Source organism: Oryx dammah, unplaced genomic scaffold, assembly GCF_014754425.2.
Source record: "Oryx dammah isolate SB20612 unplaced genomic scaffold, SCBI_Odam_1.1 HiC_scaffold_4, whole genome shotgun sequence".
Classification (NCBI taxonomy): domain Eukaryota; kingdom Metazoa; phylum Chordata; class Mammalia; order Artiodactyla; family Bovidae; genus Oryx; species Oryx dammah.
Window position 1 is genome coordinate 35490239 of NW_024070188.1, and position 19362 is coordinate 35509600.

At 38.5% G+C, this 19362-nt stretch overlaps 1 protein-coding gene across 1 annotated transcript in view; it reads right to left on the reverse strand.

Moving 5' to 3' along the window:
- The window catches only part of GRIK2 (glutamate ionotropic receptor kainate type subunit 2), a 730896-nt gene that overhangs the window by 202743 nt on the left and 508791 nt on the right, over positions 1–19362 (reverse strand). Inside the window, exon 10 of the mRNA XM_040239120.1 lies at positions 15888–16094. Within this exon, the coding sequence (XP_040095054.1) occupies positions 15888–16094 (207 nt within the window). The remainder of the gene's footprint in view (positions 1–15887; positions 16095–19362) is intronic.

Here is a 19362-nt window from a genome sequence, read left to right on the forward strand (position 1 = left end):
AAATATAACACATTACTAAATATCAAAAAGGAAAGGTGAAGGAAGTTAGTGGGAAAATCAAAGGAGGAGAAACTAACTAAAAAGTCAATCAACATGGAAGGAGTTGGGGGAAGAGACTACTAATAAAGGAATTATAAGTTAAAACAATGGGATTCCTTATCTCCTGACTGTGTGTTTTAGTCCCTTAGTTGTGTCCAACTCTTTGCGATCCCATGGACTGGAATCCACCAAGCTCCTCTGTCCATGGAATTCTCTAGGCAAGAATATTAGAGTAGGCTGTCATTTCCTATTCCAAGGGATCTTCCCAACCCAGGGATTGAACCTGGGTCTTTCGCATTGCAGGCAGATACTTCATCATCTGGGCTTCCCTTGTGGCTCAGCTGGTAAAGAATCTGCCTGCAATGGATTTGATCCCTGAGTTGGGAATACCCCCTGGAGAAGGAAAAAGCTGTCCACTCCAGTATTCTGGCCTGGAGAATTCCATGGACTACAGTCCATGGGGTCGCAAAGAGTTGGACATGACTGAGCCAGTTTCACTTTTACTTTTTTTAATCATCTGAGCCACCAGGGAAGCCCTGACTGACCAAATCCAAATAGTGTGAATCTCAAGTTAGTGATTTTGCAGAGAAACAGAAACTCGTAAACTAACTGTAGAAATGCAAATTGGTAAAACAATTTGGAGAATAGTATTTTCAGAATCTAATGAAATGAAAAATATAGGTAAACTCTGACCAACAATTCCTTTCTTTTAGTGTATCTCTTAGAGCAGCTCTTGCATAGGGGCTCCAGAAGACAAGAGAGCAAGACAAGACATGGCTCTTCTGACAGCATCCATTCTCACAGCATAACACTGGAAATAACTTGAATCTCTCTCCACAGGGACTGGTTAAATAAAAATGGTATGTTCCTAGTATCAAATATTCAAACTATTAAAAATTTATACATAATTATCTGAAAGAATATCAAACAAGAATAACTGCATGCGGGGAAGGATGAGGGAAATGTAATTATATTTTTGTAATTGATTTGGAAATTACTAAATTGACAAATTTTATGGTGAGTATATGAAGAGTCTGTGTGTGTGTGTGTTAGTTTCTCAGTCCTGTCCAACTCTTTGTGACTCCATTGACTGTAGTCCATCAGGCTACTCTGTCCATGGGATTCTCCAGGTAAGAATACTGGAGTGGGTTGCTACGCCCTTCCCCAGGGGATCTTCCCAACCCAGGGATCAAACCCAGGTCTCCCACACTATGGGCAGATTCTTTACCATCTGAGCTACCAGGGAAGCCCAGAGTAGATCATACAAAATGCAGGGCTAGATGACTCACAAGCTGGAATCAAGATTTGTGGGAGAAATATCAACTTCAAATATGCAGATGATACTATTTTAATGGCAGAAAGTGAAGAAAATCATCTTACCTACCTCCTGAGGAATCTGTATGCAAGTCAAGAAGTAACAGTTAGAACAGGACATGGAACAATAGACTGGTTCCAAATACAGAAAGGAGTACATCAAGGCTATATATTGTCACCCTGCTTATTTAACTTATATGCAGAATACATCATGAGAAATGCTGGGCTGGAGGAAGCACAAGCTGGAATCAAGATTGCTGGGAGAAATATCAATAATCTCATATATGCAGATGACACCATCCTTATGGCAGAAAGCAAAGAACTAAAGAGCCTCTTGATGAAAGTGAAAGAGGAGAGTGAAAAAATTGGCTTAAAGCTCAACATTCAGAAAACTAAGATCACTGTATCCAGTCCCATCACTTCATGGCAAATAGATGGAGAAACAGTGGATACAGTGGCTGACTTTATATTTTGGGGCTCCAAAATCACTGCAGATGGTGACTGCAGCCATGAAATTAAAAGATGCTTACTCCTTGGAAGGAAAGTTATGACCAACCTAGACAGCACATTAAAAAGCAGAGACATTACTTTGTTGACAAAGGTCTGTCTAGTCAAAGCTACTGTTTCCCAGTAGTCATGTATGGATGTGAAAGTTGGATTGTAATGAAAGTTGAGAGCCAAAGAATTGATGCTTTTGAACTGTAGTGTTGGAGAAGACTCTTGAGAGTCCCTTGGACTGCAAGGAGATCAAACCAGTCCTTTCTAAAGGAAACCAGCCCTGAATATTTATTGGAAGGACTGATGCTGAAGCTGAATCTCTAATACTTTGGCCACCTCATGCGAAGAGTTGACTCATTGAAAAAGACCCTGATGCTGGGAAAGATTGAAGGCTGGAGAAAAAGGGGACAACAAAGGATGAGATGGTTGGATGGCATCACTGACTCAATGGACATGAGTTTGAGTAAATTCCAGGAGTTGGTGATGGACAGGGAAGCCTGGTGTGCTGCAGTCCATGGGGTCACAAAGAATCAGACATGACTCAGCAACTGAACTGAACTGAACTGACAAGAACCAAAGAGCCTCTTGAAGGTGAAAGAGGAGAGTGAAAACGGTGACTTTAAACTCAACATTCCAAAAATGAAGATCATGGCATCCGGCCCTATCACTTCAAGGCAAATAGAAGGAAAAAGTGGAAAGTGTCAGATTCATTTTCTTCGTCTTCAAAATCAATGCGTATGGTGGCTGCAGTCATGAAATTAGAAGAATCCTTGGAAGAATAGCTATGATGAACCAAACAGTGTATTCAAAAGTAGAAACATCACTTTGCCGACAAACATCCAAATAGTCAAAGCTATGGTTTTTCCAGCAGTCATGTACAGATGTGAGCTTGCTTGCTTGCTTAGTTGCTCAGTCGTGTCTGACTCATTGAGACCCTATGGACTGCAGCCCTAGGTTCCTCTGTCCATGGAATTCCCCAGGCAAGGATACTGGATTGGTTTGCCATGCCCTCCTCCAGAAAATTCCCCCAACCCAGGGATGGAACCTAGGTCTCCCACATTGCAGGAGGATTATTTTACTGTCTGAATCACCAGGGAAGCCCAAGAATACTGGAGTGGGTAGCCTGTCCCTTCTCCAGGGGATCTTCCTGCCCCAGGAATTAAACTGGGGTCTCCTACATTTGCAGGCAAATTCTTTAACAGCCTAGCTAGCCAGGAAACCCATGGATGTGAGAGTTGGACCATAAAGAAGGCTGAGTGCCAAATAATTGATGCTTTCAAAATGTGGTATTGGAGAAGACTCTTGAGAGACCCTTGACAGCAAGGAGATCAAACCAGTCAATCCTAAAGGAAATCAACCCTGAATATTCATTGGAAAGACTGGTGCTGAAGCTGAAGCTTCAATACTTGGCTGCCTGATGCAAAGAGCTGACCCTGGAAAAGACCCTGATGCTGGGAAATATTGAGGGCAAGCAGAAAAAGGGCCAACAGAATATGAGATGGTTGGATGGCATCACTGACTCAACGGACCTGAGTTTGAGCAAAGCCAGGGAGATAGTGAAGGACCAGAAATCCTGGCAAGCTGCAGTTCATGGGGTAACAAAGAGTCAGATACAACTTAGTGATTGAACAACACAAGGGACTTCAGTATTATCTATTATGTTTTATAACCTTTATGCTAAAAGAAACTGAAAGCTAAGTCAACAAACATGTTAACAGTTGCCACTTTGTGTCATGGGAAATTATAAATAAATTTGCAGTTCTATGTTTCAGTGATTTTCCTCAAATTAAAAAAAATAATAACAGTAACAATATTACCCTTGCCTAACTTTTTAAAACTGAAATACCAGAAGGCTTCTAGTAGAATGCAAACTTAGGCAACATGCTATCAAAATTCAAAAGCTATGGCACAAGTTAATTCCCATTTAGTAGAAAATGGCTTTTGATTTAGGCTTCCAATTTCTGTGATAATACCTGGAGACTTTTTAAGTTCCTTGGTAAACAAATGTTTGACTTCCTCCCTGGTATATAATAAAAGAGCAATCAGAAGGCAAGGCAAAGTACAGTGAGGTCCTCTCAGGCTCATTTATGAAGTATAAAAGGCTTGATAGTGTTAAACACCAATTGTGTTGTTGAGCCAGCATGCAGGGAAGCATTCAGGCAGCTGGGAACCATTGCATCACTGGTCTTAAAAAATATGTAAAAGAAGAGGGAATTAGGTCCTAAAAGACTACCCAATTTGTAATAGTTGTTTTATAAACTATAACCTATTTTTTCTCATTCTTTTCTTAATCTGTCAAATGCTTTCAAGTTTTGTTTGCTTTTAAAATTTCAGTGGGCTCTTTAGAAATGTGAAATGATCAGGAAAAGCCTTGGTGATCAGAGTTCCAACATGGAACCCTGTAGGCAAACTTTAAACAGGGAACAAGGAGAAAAAGCTTAAGGACTGCATGAATCACCAGGTGTCAGGGGACAGGGAGAAATAAATTAGATGTCAACATGTGTATTTGACATGCTGGGATTCCCTGGTAGCTCAGCTGGTAAAGAATCTGCCTGCAATGCAGGAGACCCTGCTTCGATTCCTGAGTTAGGAAGATCCTCTGTAGAAGGGATAGGCTACCTAATCCAGTATTATTGAGTTTCCCTGGTGGCTCAGCTGGTAAAGAATCTGCCTGCAGTGTGAGACCTGAGTTCGACCCCTGGGTTGGGAAGATCCCTTGGAGAAGGGAAAGGCTACCCACTCCAGTATTCTTGCCTGGAGAATCCCATGGACTATATAGACCCCCATGGGGTCACAAAGAGTCCAACTCTTTGTTGGACTACTGAGCGACTTTCACTTACATGTGTATTTGAAAGTTTATACTAGAATCTATCAGTATCTCTGCAATACTTTGAGTAGGACAGCTTTGAGAAAACACTGGTGATTGAAGAAGAATCTGACTATAATGTGTAGGTACATTCCTAAAGAAGAGGCTGCTAAGTCGCTTCAGTCAAGCCCAACTCTGTGTGACCCCATAGATGGCAGCCCACAAGGCTCCCCCGTCCTTGGGAGTCTCCAGGCAAGAACACTGGAGTGGATTGCCATTTCCTTCTCCAATGCATGAAAGTGAAAAGTGAAAGTGAAATCGCTCAGCCGTGTCCAACTCTTAGCAACCCCATGGACTGCAGCCAACCAGGCTTCTCCATCCATGGGATTTTCCAGGCAAGAGTACTGGAGTGGGGTGTCGCTGTCTTCTCCTAAAGAAGAGGCAGGGAGTACATAATAAAGACATAATAAGGTGGCAAGTGTCTGAACTAAGTTGGGGAGTATAAAACTGGAAGATAGGGACAGATCTAAGGCTTATTTTTAGCCTGCACAAAAAGAGACTTGACATCCTGCTTTATTAGCTTATGTATAGATATTTATAAGCACATCTTCCTAGTTTCCCACTGCTAAGGCAAATATCATCCAAGATTGGAAAGTAATGCAACTGCCCTTGACTCCTTTAAGGAATCCCATAATAATATGTGCTGCTAGTTTATTGTAGCTTATATGTTTCCCTTCAAACTTATGAATAACTCTAGCTGGATTTATGAATAACATACAACAGTTGTCTCAGGAGCCCACAAATGAGTTATCAGCCATAAGAAATTCATAGCCCAGAGCTACAAGTAAATGTATGTTCAACTTACTACAATAGTTGCATCAAGTTTCTGTGTACTCATCTCTACTGCCAAGTTCAATAGCTAAGCTTGATTTTAATAATGAAAAATTTGATCAAATATTTCATAAAATATTATACAAAAAGCTATGATGCTTTAATTTCCTGAGGAAAATGTGTCACTGTTTATTTCGTTACTTGGAGCTTGAATAGACACTCCCATTGGGGCCCTTGGAAGATAATATAAAAAGAAAAGAATTTGGAAAATATTTTGCATATTCTCTAAGGAGCAAGGTGTGTGAGTGTAACATTTGTTGTGGCACACTATGGACCATTTATGTCATTCTTTCATTCTTGAATGCTAAACACTTTCTCTCATCCTATTATTTGTGTCTGCTAGTTATTTTCAGTATATTTGAAGCACATGAATACTACCATGCACGTACCTCAATACCAGAGGATTTACGGAAGCAATGAACTGATACAGTAAAATAGTGTCCTGATACAGATTTTAATCAGTTTGGTGACTCACAAAATTTCCAGTTTTTATAGCTGCCCAGCACATTTCAAATAGAATGGCCCAACAATCATCATAAAAACTCAAATCATGGCTAGCTTGATGAACAGTCGTCTTAGCATTAAAATACTAAAACGAGTAGGTCATCTATGTTAATGAAAAACTACATAGATTTTACTTCATTTTCTCTGCAATAGTACCTACTATTAATATATTCAATGAAACATTCAAATAATATGATTCTGGAAAATTTTTATTTTAAAAGTATATATTTGAGAAGTGTCTGTTTAAAGGATTAAAGCAAGGAAGATAAACCTTTTAACATTCAGTCATACATTTAACTCAAATTTGACATAATACCAAATTATACAATAAATAGAAGAAGATCCAAAAACATTTTGACTTTTCCAATAATGATTTATTCGATTTAAAAATAATATTAAATAGAAATTTTCAAAAGAATTAGCTTGTCCCTTGATTTCCTATCAATTCTTCTCTATGTTTAATTAATTCTAATATAAAACTACCATTCACAAGACATGGATCATTTAGGTAGGAAAGCACTGAGATATTGGAACATTGAAGGTTCCAATGAATAAATTTTACATTAAAACTTAACACTAATTTTACTATGTTTTAATATAAAATTAATATCAATAGCAACTATAATCCCTACATCTTTCTCATTATATAGTATCTAAATGTTATATTTTTAGTCTTCAAAAATAATACTCATAAGCTATAATAAAAACAGAATAAGTAAGAAGAGACAAACTGAATTTATTAGTTCAAACATATCTCTGTTTCTTGATTATCTATTGTCATACACTACATTAGGAAACATATGTTTGTATATATAATTAATAATTATTAATATGATATAACTATTTATTTTTGAGAACATTAAGGCTTAAAGAATTTGAAGCAATGGGACCAAAGCATAAAACTATATAGTGAAACATTAGGACCTGAACCAACATCTGTCTCACCAAGTACTTACTAGGATACTTTCTGTGCAGCCCTGTTTTGGAAATGATGGGGGAGGAAGGTGTTTCAAGGGAAAAGGCTTATCATTTTCCAAAGACTAACAAGGCTTCAGGGAGCCACTCTCTCCTAATAACTTTCTGAGGTTCTGTCTTCATATCGCACCATCAAGAATGGTCCCTGGTAAGATTAAAATAAACTTAGAGATCATATCAAACCTTATACATTGAGGATCCTCTCAAGAATGAATGAGAGAGAAGAAGCAGGTAAAAGCAGATATTACCAAAATAGACTTCCAACAGTCAGGGCAAATTAAAATTAAACATAAGAGACTCGATCCTCTCTACTGAAAATGATCAGAGACCCTTCCCCTTTTCTTAGAACATTTGCTTAAGAAAATTTATGATTTTAAGTCTTGTCTCTCTTTTTGACATTTATGAAAAAGTGAAAGTGAGTCAATCAGTCTATTACCCTTTGTTGTTTTTCAGTACTGAGTTGTGTCCAATTCTTCGCAACTCCATGTGTGTGTTAGCCGTTCAGTTGCTTCCAGCTCTTTGCAACCCCATGGACTGTAGCCTTCCAGGTTCCTATGTCCATGGAGTTCTCCAGGCAAGAATGCTGGAGTGGGTTTCCAGTTCCTTCTCCAGAGAATCTTCCCCACCCAGAGATCCAAACCGTGCTGTTACTGTGCTGAGTCACTCAGTCATGTCCGACTCTTTGCAACCCTATGAACTGCAGCCTGCCAGGTTTCTCTGTCCATGGGATTCTCCAGGCAAGAATACTGGTGGGTTGCCATGCCCTCCTCCAGGGATCTTCCCTACCCAAGGATTGAAAGCATCTGGCATTGCAAGCAGATTCTCTACCATCTGAGCCACCAAGGAAGCCCTCACAACTCCATGGACTGAATTACTCTTTACAAGTCAGGTAAGCCTCTTGCCAGGTTTCCCACTAGAGGATGCCTTTTTAAAGGACCTGAGAAGTAACTATTTCAAATGGAATCACCAGGGGTGGGAGCGAGGCTCAAAAATGAAGGGATATAAGTATATATATACATATTTGATTCACTTTGTTGTACAGCAGAAACTAACACAACATTGTAAAACAATTATATTCCAATAATACAATTTAAAAAAAAAAAAAAAAGGAATAGAATCACCCAGGAAGAGTGCATCCTAACTCCTAATTTCTGTGGAAATTTCTGTGGGTGAGTGCCTAAAATCTACCTGCTGTCATAAACGTATGAGAAGCTAGTTCTTCTACAGTATGCTGCTGCTGCTGCTAAGTCACTTCAGTCATGTCCGACTCTGTGTGACTCCATAGACGGCAGCCCACCAGGCTCCCCCGTCCCTAGGATTCTCCAGGCAAGAACACTGGAGTGGGTTTCTGTTTCCTTCTCCAATGCATGAAAGTGAAAAGTGAAAGTGAAGTCGCTCAGTCATGTCTGACTCTTCACGACCCCATGGACCGCAGCCTACCAGGCTCCTCTGTCCATGGGATTTTCCAGGCAAGAGTACTGGAGTGGGGTGCCATCGCCTTCTCTGCTTCTACAGTATAATGGGCAGTATAAAGCCAATTATCTAACATAGATGGTTATCCCAGTTTAGTTCAGTCACTCAGGCATGTCTGACTCTTTGTGATCCCATGAACTGCAGCACACCAGGCTTCCCTGTCCATCACCAACTCCCAGAGCTTGCTCAAACTCATGTCCATCAAGTTGGTGATGCCATCCAACCATCTCATCCTCTGTCATCCCCTTCTCCTCCAGTTACCAAACAAATTTAATATGAACTATGTGTGATGAGTAGTACTTTCAAGGCTTCTTAAGGACTAGTTGTTTCTATTCAGAACACATATGTACTATAATGGGTTGCGTCTGCTTGGCTATATTAAAGGCTGATATTTTTTTCTGTCTTTGCCATCTCTTAGCAAATTGCCTGCAGTGCACATCACATTCCAGTTTAATGCTTTTCCATAATATTATTTTCTTTTTCTTCTATCTTTGTGGAGACATTTTCTGGGTTGGAGGAAGATCTTATTTGTAATTACATTTCTCCATCACAACACTTGAATAAATACAGTTTCTTTATTGGTTATGCCCCCTCTACTCGACCATAAATTCAAGAAAGTCTACAAAACTGGATTGGCGCATAGCCTATATAAGATAAATATCATTTGCTTCTGTCCCCCAAGTTCACATACAAATGATAAGTACCATAATTCAGATGCAGCTGACTGTAGCCCACAGTTCTAGATGTGGACATATGATCCAGGTGGGGCCATTCCACTAGCCACCTTCGCAGTCCCAGCCTTATGGCTTAGTTCACAGATGGGGACATGGTCCTAGTTGGCCCAGTTGACACCCCTCTCCCCTCATCGCAACATCCTAAAAATAGGTTTTGCTGAAATTTTGGCTAAAGAAGACCACTCTCTTTTTAGAAGGAGGACTCTAAGAAATAGGTAAACCTAGATTTCTCAGCCTCAATACTACTGGTATTTGGGACAAGTAATATTTTGTTCTGAGGGCCTAAGTACATTATTCAGAGGCTAGCATTTCTAGCCTCTATCCCTTAGTGACAGCAGCAACACCCCTCCTGCCTCCTTAAATTGTGACAATAAATATGTCCCCCAACATTTCCAAATGTCTCCTGGAAAAAAAAAAAAGCCCCGAGTTGAGAACCACTGGCCTAGCACCAACTTGAGCCACCTTTGTCTCCATGTAGAAAGAAAGTGTTTAAGAATAAAATCAATAAAGAGAGTAAAGCCAAGAGATAACAAGGCAGTGAAAGAGAGACCAGTGTATGCAATGGCCTGCTTTAAGCCCCTGGGTTGAATGTACTTGAAGTGAAAATCACTGTTGGATGTTTTTTGTAATGTGGGGCTTTAAAAAAATATGTTTGTATAAGCTCTATTTAGCCAAGGTTCATATACTTGCAACTCATATAGCCCCAATTGATATTAAAACTACTGTACAACTTTGTTATTGTTTAATCTCTAAGCCATGTCTGAGTCTTTTGAGACCCCATGGACTGCAGCCCACAGGGCTTCTCAGTCCATGGGATTTCCCACACAACACTATAAAAATTACATGCAAGTAAATAGTATAGATATTAAGTTGGTAATTAAAGTGTAATGGTGTTATACAATAAGAATTATGTGGAAACTCTTTGCAGGTAGACTTCCTGGGGCCTGGTGAGGAAGCCTCACTGATGAAGTGTTTCTGAAGCTGAGCAAAAGTAGTTTGGATCAGATGAGCTAGATGGGGGTTGAGGAGAGTTCTGAAGACAGAAAACTAGACTGGAGGCAAAGGAGAACAAGAATGAAAAAAGCCCACATGTGGGTGAAGAGAGCAGAGTAGATGAAAATGTACAAAGGAGTGCCAGTTAGAGTTTCAACAGAAAATAGGTGCACACTCATATGAGGATACATGAGCAGGATTTATTTACAAAAGGACTAACTGATTCTCAAACTTCAGAGAACATCAGAATATCATCAGGAAGCCTTGTTAAAAAGGAAATTGCCAGATTTCACCACAGTTTCAGATCAGGCAGGTCTAGAGTGGGACCTGAAAATGTGCATTTCCAATATGTTTGAAAGTGATACTGATTCTGCGGGTCTATGGAATATACTTTGAGAACTACTGGTAAAGAGAATTTTATGGAATGGTGTAGGAACTCAAAGCCATTAGCAGCTAAGCTGTAACCACCCCTAAGATCAGAATAAACACAGCTATGTAGGGTATAAATTGGAACTGAGAGCACAGCAGAGATTTGTGTAGACCAGACATGATTGCAAGAAACTGGCATACAATGTGAGGACACAAGCCAATCTAAGACACTATCTCAGAGAATGGAACAAGGAGCAAAATAAATACCCTAACCTTACTCTCGTCTCTGACATGGACCTTTGCTTAGGAAGCTCTGTTGATTTATTCTATGTAGAACAACCTCCCAGTATGAAAGCAGGGTGGAGAAGCTCTGAGAGTCTGTCTGAAGGGTCAAAAAGATTTCCACAGGAGATAAGCAATAATCAATGCAGTTGAGTTCAGTTGCTCAGTCGTGTCTGACTCTTTGTGACCCCATGAACTGCAGCACGCCATGCCTCCCTGTCCATCACCAACTCCCAGAGTCCACCTAAACCCATGTCCATTGAGTCGGTGATGCCATCCAACCATCTCATCCTCTATTGTCCCCTTCTCTTCCTGCCTTCAATCTTTCCCAGCATCAGGGTATTTTCCAATGAGTCAGCTCTTCGCATCAGGTGGCCAAAGTATTGGAGTTTCAGCTTCAACATCAGTCCTTCCAATGAACACCCAGGACTGATCTCCTTTAGTATAGACTGGTTGGATCTCCTTGCAGTCCAAGGGACTAGGGCTTGTAAATATATTATATAGTCGGTCCTATATCCTTCCGACAGTGAAAACTACTGAGAGATTGTATGCAAAAGAGGGGCATGATCAGATTTCTCTTTCTTAAACAAGACTCTAGTTGAAGATATGAATAGCTATCAGATTAGAGAGCTTCCCTGGTGGCTTAGATGGTAAAGCATTTGCCTACAATGCAGGAGACCTGGGCTTGATCCCTGGGTCAGGAAGATCCCCTGGAGAAGAAGATGGCTATCCACTCTAGTATTCTTGCCTGGAGAATTCCATGGACAGAGGAGCCTGGCAGGCTATACAGTCCTTGGGGTAGCAAAGAGTCGGACCCAACTGAGCGACTAAAGACACTTTCACCAGATTAGAAGGAAACAATTCTCATATGGGGCTCTTAATCCATGTAACAGTGGAGCTGGAGAGAAGTGGGTAGCTTTCAGAATCATTTAAGAAGCACACTTAATATACATTGAAAACACGATACTAAATTTTTGGCTTGGGAAAACTATTGAATTGTTAATGCCACTTATTGATATATGAAACTCTTCGGGAGGAACAGATTCAGAAAAAATGAATAATACCTTCAGCCTGGAACTTGCTTCCTTTGAGGTGCTTATGAGACATTCACATGGAAAATATACCAGAGGTAGTTAGATACATGGGTGGAAAGCTCAGGGCTGAAGATATAGAATGGAGAAATTTCAGAATGAGAATGGTAATCAAGCTCTGAAAGAGGATAATTTTCTCTAAGTAAAGTAAGGAGTGGGAGAAGTTCAGGGTGTTGATTAGTAGTTCAGTTACTACTTTACATCAAAATTAGCATATTCATGAACATGCAAACTAAGTTGAGGTGGTACAAGGGAAAATACACTGACTACAGTTATCATTCTAGTTTAATGTGACATATGCTAAACATTAAAAACTAAGGCTACGCCAACAGTATGTGTCATGAGGAAAGTATCAAGAAAGGGTATATTGAAATAGGATAGTACTTTAGCACAGAAAAAAATAGAAAGTTAAGTGACAGGTAAGACACTGAGGATAAATGATTAAATAACTTAAAAGCTTCATCAGTGGTCTCAACTCAATACCAAAAATACTTTTTGAGGAATAAATGTCAAATAATAAAACCTTCCTTACTATCCCTTCATTTGATGTATTATTATCTTTTATGCCACAGCTCTATTCATATAACCCAACCTTCATTTTCTACTTTATAGTTCTCTTAAAGAAACATATAGGTACAAAATCAAGAAAATATACATCTAAGAAACATAAAACTTCTAATCAATTTTGAATCTCAAAAAACTTAAATAAAAGAGCATTAAGCACACATGACAAATATAAAGCATAAAGGGACTGGTTTGGCATAAACGCATTGATGACATAACATTTTTGTGTTTTGACTAAAATAAAAGTCTTCCGTAAGTTAGTTAGTCATAGAAATCTATAGTGAATATTCCTTGTATTGGTCTGTATAGCATTCAGTCTACTTTCTTCAAGTATAAGCAACCTAATTTTCTTCTGAAAACCCAGTTTCCCAACTCTAAATCTATATGGTTTTAATCTTCACTGGTGATCCAGTGGTTGAGAATCTACCTTCCAATGCAGTGAAAGTGGGTTTGATCCCTTGTCAGGGAACTAAGGTCCCACAAACCCCAGGGGGAACTATGAAGATCCTTCATGCTGCAACTAAGCCTAGATGCAGCCCAAAAAATTAATTAATTAATTAATAATTAATTAAGGTATTGACCCTACCTCCCAGTTTCTTGTGAGTATATGCCTAGAATAATCAACGAGAATACCATTTGTCTCGGAATTGGATAACTGGCACAGAATTTAGTTTATGAAATGGCAACCCACTCCAGTATCTCTTGCCTGGGAAATCCGATGGACAGAGAAGCTTGGCAGGCTACAGTCCATGGGGTCACAGAGAGTTGGGCACAACTGAAGTGACTTAGCACTCACAAAGGTCAGGAAGGGGCTTCCCCAATAGTTCAGCAGGTAAAGAATCTGCCTGCAATGCAGGAGACACAGGAGATGTGGGTTTGATCCCTGGGTTGGGAAGATCCCCTTGAGAAGGAAATGGCAACCCACTCCAGTAGTCTTGCCTGGAGAATCCCCCGGACTGAGGACCCTTCCAAACAGGTGCAAACAATTGGACATGACTGAGTGACTACGCACACACACATAGGTCAGGCAAATAAAACTGAATTTGGAGTTTTTGATAAAATTATACCTTTCAGGTGCTATATTTCTACCTAGAGGGTTAATCTAGAACTGCTGGTAGCAATTGTTGCTGTCACCTATTGAGAGGCACATGTCTAAGAGTTAGACAAATATAAGGAAGTGAGAACTAAATTGAGGGAAAAGATAAGAGAAATAAAATATTAATATTCCAAATCCAGCCACACTACCTCTAGACTCCATAGAGATGCAAACCAATAAATTACTTAAACCAGCTTGAGTTAGGTTTATGAAAGTTATTGTTATACTAATATAAACTAACAGAAGGAAAGTTATGACCAACCTAGATAGCATATTCAAAAGCAGAGACATTACTTTGCCAACAAAGGTCCGTCTAGTCAAGGCTATGGTTTTTCCAGTGGTCATGTATGGATGTGAAAGTTGGACCGTGAAGAAAGCTGAGTGCCGAAGAATTGATGCTTTTGAACTGTGGTGTTGGAGAGGACTCTTGAGAGACCCTTGGACTGCAAAGAGATTCAACCAGTCCATCTTAAAGGATATCAGTCCTGGGTGCTCATTGGAAGGACTGATGTTAAAGCTGAAACTCCAGTACTTTGGCCACCTCATGCGAAGAACTGACTCATTAGAAAAGACCCTGATGTTGGGAGGGATCGGGGGCAGGAGGAGAAGGGGATGACAGAGAATGAGATGGTTGGATGGCATCATTGACTCGATGGACATGAGTTTGGGTAAACCTGGGAGTTGGTGATGGACAGAGAGGCCTGGCGTGCTGGGATTCATGGGGTCACAACGAGTCAGACACAACTGAGTGAGTGAACTGAACTGAACTGAACATACAGTTTAAGGTTTTATATTTGATCCCAAATCATGTATATGTTCATCATCTTTCAATGTATTTTACAAAGTTAAAACATAAATGTCCCATATAAGGAGAATTTGTGAGAAATAATTGATCAAGTCTAGGAGTTCAGGGACTTACAGAGTAAATTCCAAGTCATTAAAAGAAATATACTGAAATTTTGAAGAAAATTGGGTTTTCCTTGTGGTTCAGCTGGTAAAGAATCTGCCTGAAATGCAGGAGACCTGGGAAGATCCCCTGCAGAAAGGAAAGGCTACCCACAGCATTATTCTGGCCTGGAGAATTCCATGGATTTTATAGACCATGGGATCGCAAAGAGTTGGACACAACTGAGCAACTTTCATTCACTTCACTTTGAAGAAAAAGGAATTTTTTAAATGGTAATCTGTTCCTAACCATTGTCTAATATCCCTTTCTTGACAGAGAGATAGGTAGATAGCTAGACAGATCTCCTTTATTCTCTTTCTTGATGATGAACTTTGTAATTAATGGTAAAGTATCTTCAAAATGTTTTGAAAATTGCCTATATTTGCTACTTCTATTAAGTAAGAATTTTTATTTAAGATACAACTCACAATGTTTTTTAAAAGAAAATTATTTAAATAACTTTCCAGAATTCTTTACAATAATTATGTGCCTTAATATTAAGCAAAATGTCAAAATATGCTCAAATGTTACAAAACACATAGTCAAATATTATGTTATGATGTTTAAAAGAGTTTTTTCAAATAGATGAATTAATTAACACTGCCAACTGACAAATTATGAAATAATGTTTTCCTGACCAAGAATAAATGCCTATTTCTTAAAAAAAAATAACTAGGGGGGCTCAGGATGTGGAACACATGTACACCCATGTCTGATTCATGTCAATGTATGGCAAAAACCACTACAATATTGTAAAGTAATTAGCCTCAAGTTAAAATAAACAAATTCTAAACAAAGAAAAAAATAAATAAAATATCTGTCATTCTGCTTTAATATGCTTAATATTCTTGCTTTATTATTATATAGTATTTGATTCTAGATTTTTTGTACAGATTTCTTTCATCTTTAAAGACAATAAGTATCTTATCTTAGTATAAAAAATTTTTATCATGAAATTTAGAATTTGTACCACCTATTCTCTCCATTGATTAGAAAGCTAATATTATGAAAGTGAAAAAGAAATTCACTGTTAAAAAACTGAATTCCATCTTATAAATCAAGACCAAAACTTCAAGATATTAAACCACTAACTACTAGTTAATTTAAGATAGACACATGTCTCTAATAGAATTATATTCATCCGTTATATTCTTTAAGCTTGACAAAAATATATACTTTGAATAACACTATTGAAAAAGTAAATACTTAAAATACATCACTGTTCTTTGACTTTATTAGCCCTTGACCATCAAAAAAACGTAAATCTAATAAAAATCTTCCAAAGGTAGTAATAATGAGAAAAGGGACTTACATGATCAATTAGTTCACGGACCATTCCATTCCATTGTCCATTGGCATCATCCTGGGCTCCATATTTCCCATCCTCCACAAGTCTAATTTCATATGTAAAGCCAAGGATTGTAGATAGCTCTCTGAGGAGGTCAATGCAATAGCCCTCAAATCGATCATTTCCATAAAGAGGTTTGTCAGACTTTTTAAACAGAACATAGGGTTCCTCCTGGAAACAGAGAACATGAAGGGAGGAAGTGTCAGTTAATCATGAAACTATTATAAAAATTATAACTTTGGTAATAAAGTTGGTAAAGATAGAGAATTCCACTTTAATTTAAAGCAGTCAACTTTATTTTTTTCTCATTGTGATTAGCATAGGTTGAGACACTAAGAAGGCATACTACTTTGAGAACACTTATGTCTCATAAGAGGTATTTAAATATAATAACATCAACACAATTATATAATAAAATGATATGTTATATATATTACACCACATCTTATGTCACATATGATAAATAATATATAAAATGATTACATACTATATAATATACCAAGATATAATTTCAATATATATTTAATTACAATATATGATTATAATATCCCAATTTGAATTATAATTAATTTCAAGTACACTGTTTTAGTGAGATTTACTGATAAAAGAATGAAAAAAGTCATTATCTAGTTGCCTACCACCAGCTAAGAACTGAATTAGTCACTTATATATACACTATCTCATTCTTTATCTCATTCTGTTCTAAGAACTATCAAAATTACAACTATTATAATTATAAAAGAAAAAAACAATACTTACTTTAGAGTATAGAGAAGAAACTAACACATATCAAGTGATTATTCATTCATCCAATATTTTATTGAGCACCTAATATAATTCCTGAATCATGAAGTTTATGGTATAGAATAAGAAACCAATAATAAATGCCTAAATGAACAGAACCCATTACTTCTGATGCTAATCAATTGTATAAAAACATAAACTAGTGCAATAAGACATTGAATGAAATATCAAGGTACTTGTAAGATAAGAGAGGACAAAATTGTGTAATATGTCTGGAAACCTTTTCTGAGGAGATGAAACATGCACTAGAACTTAAAAGATGAGAAAGAGTCTAGCCATTTGAAAGTCTGAAAGAAGAGCATTTCAAGCCAAGGACAAAGCAGTAAAAACCCTGAGATCAATATGACACTAGAGTGTACCCGGAAGAGGACTACAGCTATCAATATGATTGAAGTCACATGTAGTAAGTAGGTGAGGGAATTAGTTGAACAAGGTAAAAATGAAGAGCAAGTGAAAGTGAAAGTCACTCAGTCATGTCCTACTCTTTGCAACCCCATGGACTATATATGGATGGAATTCTCCAGGCCAGAATACTGGAGTGGGTAGCCTTTCCCTTCTCCGGGAGATCTTCCCAACCGAGGGATGGAACCCTGGTCTCCCACATTGCAAGTGGATTGTTTACCAGCTGAGCCACAAGGGAACCCCAAGAATCCTGGAGTGGGTAGCCTATCCCTTCTCCAGGGGATCTTTATGACCCAGGAATCAAACTGGGGGCTCCTGCATTGCAGGTGGATTCTTTACCAACTGAGCTATGAGGGAAGCCCAATGAAGAGCAAGTGAGGAGCCAAATCTTATAAGGGTTTGCAAAGCAAGCTCTATCAAATACTGTATGTTTAACTAAGCACTAAGAAAATCCATGTATCAGCATATTTTATTGGCAGTGGGTGGAACATGATATGACAGATTGTCCTATAACTAAACTAGGGTGCAACTGGCTCTACTACTTACTATTTGACAATGGACAATGCCTCTGGAAGTTTCTCTCTAGAGTAAGATGTTGCAAAGTGAAAAAGTTTAGGAGACTCCCATGCCAACCATTTAGCAAGCAATCACCCTCTTCTCAGCCCCTGGAGAATATCAGTCATCTCATGAGGGCCATCACACCAAAAGACTTTTTGGACCAACAGCAATGTGTCAGCTTGCCCATACTCATCTCAGAAACAAGACTAATTCCACCTCCCTTCCCATCTCCTTTGACCTGGCTTTTCCCTACTGTTTCTTACACACTTTAACTTTCCTGCTCTTCTGATGCTCCAGTGTGTAAAAGAAGTCCTGCTCAAAGATCAGCACCTTATTCCACATCTCACTTCCCTGGAATATAACATCCACATTGATTCATTATAGTATCGCCATGCTTAATACAATACTTGGCACATAATATGTGCAAAGAAAATATTAATTGTATAAATGATAAATTAATTTTCGGACTCAGTTTTCTTGTCTCTAAGTTGATTCAACAATGCTTTTAAGTTGTTTTGAGAATTCATCCAAAGGAACGTAGCAGATATAGCTTAATATTATTTCATTATTTTAGATGCAATAATTTTCCATGGAATCTAATAGACTTTATTTCTATAGCAGTTTTAGATTTACAGTAAAATTAAATGCAAAGTTCAGAGTTCCCATATACACCCTGCCATCATGCATGCCAAGCCTCCTCCTTTACCAGTATCCCCCACCAGATTGATACACTTATTTTTAACAAGCCTACAATGATACATAATTATCAGTAAACATCCACAATTTATATTAGGATTGTATTTTCTATAGGTTTTGTCAAATATATAATGACATGTAGTTCACCATTATAGCAACATACAGAATAATTTCACTGCCCCAAAAGTCCTCTGTGCTCTACCTATTAACCTCTCCCTCTCCTCTAAACCCTGGCAACTGCTAATCTTTTTTGTCTACAGTTTCTCTTTTCCAAATGTCATATAATTGGATTAATACTATAATAAGTATGTAGCCTTTTCATGTTGGCTTTTTTCACCAAGTAATATACATTTATGTTTCTTCCAAATCTTTTTATGGCTTGATGGTTCATTTCTTTCAAGTGCTGAATAATATCCCATTATCTGAATGTACCACAGTTTGTTGATCCATTCACCTACTGAAAGACATCTTGGTTGCTTCCAAGTTTTGTCAATTATGAATAAGCTGCTACAAACATTCACACGCAGGTTTTTGTATGGATATAAGTTTCAACATATTTGGATAAACAGAGATGCATTCAATTGTTACATCATACAAGAGTATGTTTAGTCTTGCTGCTGCTGCTGCTGCTGCTAAGTCACTTCAGTCGTGTCCGACTCTGTGCGACTCCATAGACGGCAGCCCACCAGGCTCCCCCGTCCCTGGGATTCTCCAGGCAAGAACACTGGAGTGGGTTGCCATTTCCTTCTCCAATGCATGAAAGTGAAAAGGGAAAGTGAAGTCTCTCAGCCGTGTCTGACTCTTAGCAACCCCATGGACTGCAGCCTACCAGGCTCCTCTGTCCATGGGATTTTCCAGGCAAGAGTGCTGGAGTGGGGCGCCATTGCCTTAGTCTTGCTAGAAACTGCCAAAATGTCTTCCAAATTAGTTATACCAGCTGGAGTTCACCACCAGCAATGAATGAGAGTTCCTGCTGTTG